This window comes from Palaemon carinicauda, chromosome 28 (genome assembly GCF_036898095.1).
Source record: "Palaemon carinicauda isolate YSFRI2023 chromosome 28, ASM3689809v2, whole genome shotgun sequence".
NCBI lineage: Eukaryota > Metazoa > Arthropoda > Malacostraca > Decapoda > Palaemonidae > Palaemon > Palaemon carinicauda.
Genome location: NC_090752.1, coordinates 77,111,591 through 77,116,782, shown reverse-complemented (window position 1 = coordinate 77,116,782; position 5,192 = coordinate 77,111,591). Strand labels below are relative to the sequence as shown.

The following is a 5,192-nucleotide window of genomic DNA, read 5'->3' as shown; positions in this document are numbered from 1 at the left end:
TTTTGGCCCTTTCGGTTAGCTTAATCTGGTAGTAGCCTTTCAGAAGGTCTATTTGAGTTATTTATTTGGCATTACTGACAGAATCTATTATATCAGTTATTCTGGGCAACGGGTAAGAGTCTTTTACAGTCTTTAAATTAAGTTTTCTGTAATCAGTACACAAACGGTAGGTATTGTTGGCTTTCCTTACCAGAATGCATGGAGAAGCCCATGGGGATGTACTGGGCTTAGCGAGGTTATGTTCCAGCAGGTATTCCACTTCCTGTTTCAAGATAGGCAGATGGCGATGAGATACCCTGTAAAAAGATTGTCTGATGGGGTTTGTATTAGGTTCTAGTACTAAATCATGCTTTACTTTGGTGCAACTTCCAGGCCTATCTGAACAAATTGATGCATACTTGCTAATGAGTATACTCAAGTCTTTCTTTTGATTTGGTGAACAGTCTAGGAACCATGGAAGGGACTTTAGAATTTCCGAATTGTTCATGTCCTTCCAAGACAAAGTCGACTTTACACTGAAATCAGTCTCGTCATCCTCGTGGCTCACGTCTGTACCAACCTTGGTAGGAGTCTGCACCTCATTCTGCATCTCATTCTGTGACCTGTGATTAAGAGGCGTTAGTGACAAACTCTGCTTGGCAGATTTAAAGTCATGAATTACATGATTAACTATACCTGTGGTAGATTCATGATAGGGTTTTATTAAGTTCACGTGTACAAGCTGAGTTGGCTTACGTCTATCAGGAGTTGCAATAACATAGTTTGTTTTTGTGGTTCGCCTGATAATCTTATAAGGTCCCATGAATTTCTCTCTCAATGGAGAGCCAGGTACGCAGTGATATACCAGCACCTTATCTCCACACTTAAACTCTCTTACCTTTGCCTTCTTATCATATCTATCCTTCATAAGCTCTTGAGCATGCTGCAAGTTCTTTCGAGCGAAGGCATGGATGTGCAACAACTTCTCCTCCAAGGACTTCAAGTATTGGGGAAGGCTTACCTGATTTTCTTTCCTAGAACCTTTTAGTATCTGTTCTTTTATCATGCTGAGGTTTGACCTGGGTCTTCGTCCAAACATCATCTCAAATGGAGAAACTCCTGTAGACTCATTTGGCACGCTTCGAAGTATGTACAGAAGTAAGTCGATGTCTTCATCCCATTCCTTTTCCGTTTCCATTCCATATCGTCGTAGCAAGTTCTTTAGAGTCTGATGAACTCTCTCTAAGGCCCCATTGGATTGAGGATGATAGGCTGAAGAGAGAACATTAAATATATTAAATTGATGGAGAGCACTCTGGAACAAAGTACTGGTAAAGTTGGTACCTCTATCGCATTGAAGTTCCCTAGGAAAACCAAACAATGTAAAAACTTTTATCAGTTGTTGGATAATGTTTCTAGCAGAGATATTTTTAAGTGGAAATGCTAGAGGGAACCTAGTAGTGGGGCAAAGAACACTTAGTATATATTCATTACGCCGGCTAGTTTTTGGCAAAGGCCCAACACAATCTATAATTATTTTATCAAAAGGTGTACTAGGGACCACAATGGGCACTAGAGGGGCTGGTGGTATCTTTTCATTAGGTCTTCCGGTAACTTGGCACACATGACACCTCTCTACGAAACTCTTTACGTCCATCTTCATTCTGGGCCAGTAGAAATCTTCTAGGAGGCGCCTGTATGTCTTCGTGATGCCTAGATGACTCTCAGCAGAGTGGGCTAATTTCATGATTGAAGATCGGAGGCTGCCAGGTACAACCAGTTGATGACAGTCTCGCCACGAGTCTTTCTCAGTCAGTGTAGGAGACCTGTAATGACGCATGAGGATATTATTCTCTAGATAAAATAAGGGTAACTTATGGCTCTTATCCGAGGGATTTTCAACCTTATTGAAGCATCCCTTAAGGCTATCATCTGATCTCTGAAGATTGACGAATTCATCATGATGGAGACCAACCAAGTCTGGTAAGGAGTTTGAGGTGTCGTCATCAGTGGGAACTCCAATTGCAGCTTTAGTAGCAGCAGAACGAGTGGTGGCTTGGCAAGGTAGAACTTCCTGTTGGTTCTGCTCATTTTCTATAACACACCCTGGTTGAGAAATAATGAGATTAGGTAAGACAGTTCCTTCAGCTAAATCATTTCCTAACAGAATATCAGCTTTCTCACAAGGCAATTCTCTATCCAGTAAGGCTACTTCGGTTCTTCCAGTAAAGTAAGGGCAATCTATATGCATATTAACCAGAGGTAACACTAATTTACTGGATAGATCAGTGATGGTAACATATTTATTAGTAGGCTGAGTCAGAGGTTTCAATTTACCACTTACTATAGTTTGTGACGATCCTGTGTCCCTTAACAACTTTACAGGGTAATTATTGACAGTACCAGAGCAAAGGAAATCAGAGAAGTCATTTGTGACTTGAGAACAATGGAGAGCAATCCTTCTTTGGTTTTTGCTCTGAGTAGTCTCTGGTCTGTTCCCTGCTGTTTGCTGAGAAGGCTGCATAACCTTAGAAAATTGACATCGGGGGTTAGGACAGTCTTTAATGGCATGTCCCTTCTGTTTACAAAAGGAACAATAAATATTTATACTTGCCTGATCTGTAGAGTTATGTTTCTTTACCTTATGGATGAGGTGATATTCATCAGCAAGAAGAGCCGCCTTCTTACCCTCCTTCTCCTGCCGTTCTCTGATGTACATAGAAATGTTGGAAGGAATTCTCCTCAAAAACTCCTCTAGTACCATTAAGTTCTGTAATTGTTCAAAGGTAGTTATGTTTTCAGATTCTAGCCATTTTCTAAACTGTTTTAATTTGACCTGAAACAATTCCAAATAAGTTTGGGTGGTTCCTTTGATGGAGTTCCTGAACATTTGCCTATACCCTTCAGCTGTAATGGTATAGGCATCAAGGACAGCTTTCTTTAGGACATAGTAATCTCGTTCCTCTAACATTTGCGAAGCTATATGAGCAGCCTTACCTTTCAGTGCACTCCGAATGAGTAGAACATATTGTTCTTTTGGCCAATGCAAGGTTGTGGCTGTGTCCTCAAAAATACCAAAGAACACGTCTGGTTCTTTTTCATCAAACGGTGGTAGTAGTTTAAGAGCCTTAGTGAGGGAAAAACATTCGCCAAGCTCTCTCTCTTTGCCTTTCTCGTTCAACCTGATACTGGCCAGTTGTCTCTCCATTTGTATCTTTTCTTCTCTTTCCCGTCGTTCCAAGGCTATCATCCTTTCTTTCTGCTCGTATTCAGCTTGATGAGTTGCCTTTTTCTCTCTCTCCAATTCAAGCTGCAACTTGAGCTTCATCAATTCTGGATCCTCTATAGCCTTAGCTTCACCTCTCCCTAACGTAAGGGGCCGAAGGGGAGCAGTTTCTTCTGATGAAACGGAAGCTTTGGCTACCAGGAAATCCAAAACTCTACCCAGAAGTTCTGCTTTCACCATGGAGGGCAATACAGGAATCCCTGCTTGTTCAGCAATCTTTCGCAAGTCATTTTTCTTGGCATCTCTCAACGATAAGAGGTGCCCCCGAGGGTCCTCAAAAAACTTCCCTGCATTAAAGACATGGTGGATCATAAAAAGCACTTTTGATCCACTACGAGCACTTTGTCACTGTCACCGAATCACTATCGCTAAAACACTGAATCACCAATGGCTAAACCGCAGAATTATTAAATTAATATCCCTTCATGGTCTATTCACTGAATCACTTAAGTACTAGGGCAATAAATCACCGAATCAATAACACGTCACTAAATCACCGAATCAATAACACTTCCGTTAAATCACCGAATCAATAACACCGAATCAATAACACTTCGTTAAATCACCGAAATAATAACACGTCACTAAATCACCGAAACAATAACACTTCACTAAATCACCGAATCAAAAACATGACGTCACTAAATCGCCGAATCAATAACACGTCGTTAAATCACCGAAACAATAACACTTTCAATAAATCACCGAATCAAAAACACTTCACTAAATCACCGAATCAAAAACATGACGTCGTTAAATCACCGAAACAATAACACGTCGTTAAATCACCGAAACAATAACACGTCGTTAAATCACCGAAACAATAACAAGTCACTAAATCACCGAAACAATAACACGTCACTAAATCACCGAATCAAAAACACTTTGTCAATAAATCACTAACACTTACTGTCACGGGTATGAATATATTACCACTTTAAAGAAATATACACTAATAGTCAAAACTGCCACTTAACGTTACCTTAACGAAATCATAAACACACAAGTCACTAAGTTTTTTCGAAACTATGAGTAACAACCGCACGATGCACTAGTTAACGTCACTTTTCACAAAAATTCACTTAAATATACAAGAACCACTTAACACACACTGGAGGTTGCACAACGTCACTTTCACTAAACTATCACTTTGCTATGTAAAATACACTAAGGAACGCACACTGAGGTTATACAAAATAAATTTCACGAAACTCACTTAAAGCACTAGGAAAACGCGTTCCTGGGTTCTCGTATTCTGTAAAAGAGGGACAGTAATCCCTGAGGGAAATTAATCCCTGAATGATGAGAGGGGATGGTTACCCTAAGTGTTCCAATATGGACTGGGGTGACTAAAGAACGCAATAGCGACAGTCGACAATGTCAAGGCAACAGAACGGCGACTAAGTACCGATTCCTTGCACTGCACTTCCTCCAAACAATCGGCAAGAGGGGGATGGGTACCCTATGAAGGAAATTAATCCAGAAGCATTCTTATACGTCTGGGGTGACTGAGGAACGCAAAAAAATGCGATAGTCGGCAACGTCAAGGCAACAGAACGGAGACTAAGTACCGATTCCTTCGCGCTGCACTTCCTCCAAACTATCAGTAATACTTGCGATGACGTATACAATACGGCACCTTGATCGTAGAAGGGAGAGCTCAACAACGGTGGAGGTATATCTATTGATTGTACACTAACGGAAATTCACTAAATTCGATCACTATACTAACGAGCTTAAATCACTTCATTTCACTTCACTTCACTTCACTTCATATCATATCATATCATATCACTTCATATCACTTCATATCCCGGACAGGCCCCCACTGTAATGAATTTCCGTTTTTCCTTGATGTTAACCTTTTTCTATTTTTAGTTGACACTCGTGATCGAACAATTATTATATGCCTCAATGGTTACCGTAG

At 40.5% G+C, this 5,192-nt stretch overlaps 1 protein-coding gene across 3 annotated transcripts in view; it reads right to left on the bottom strand.

Moving 5' to 3' along the window:
* Window positions 1–3,745, bottom strand: part of LOC137621671 (uncharacterized) — a 5,214-nt gene extending 1,469 nt beyond the window's left edge. The window contains exon 1 of one of the 3 annotated variants that reach the window (XM_068352174.1): window positions 191–3,745. In XM_068352174.1, the coding sequence (XP_068208275.1) occupies window positions 191–3,577 (3,387 nt within the window). In that variant the 5' untranslated portion in view covers window positions 3,578–3,745. The remainder of the gene's footprint in view (window positions 1–190) is intronic. The other 2 variants (XM_068352175.1, XM_068352173.1) reach the window with 2 other exon arrangements.
* Between the last annotated feature and the right edge of the window lie 1,447 nt (window positions 3,746–5,192).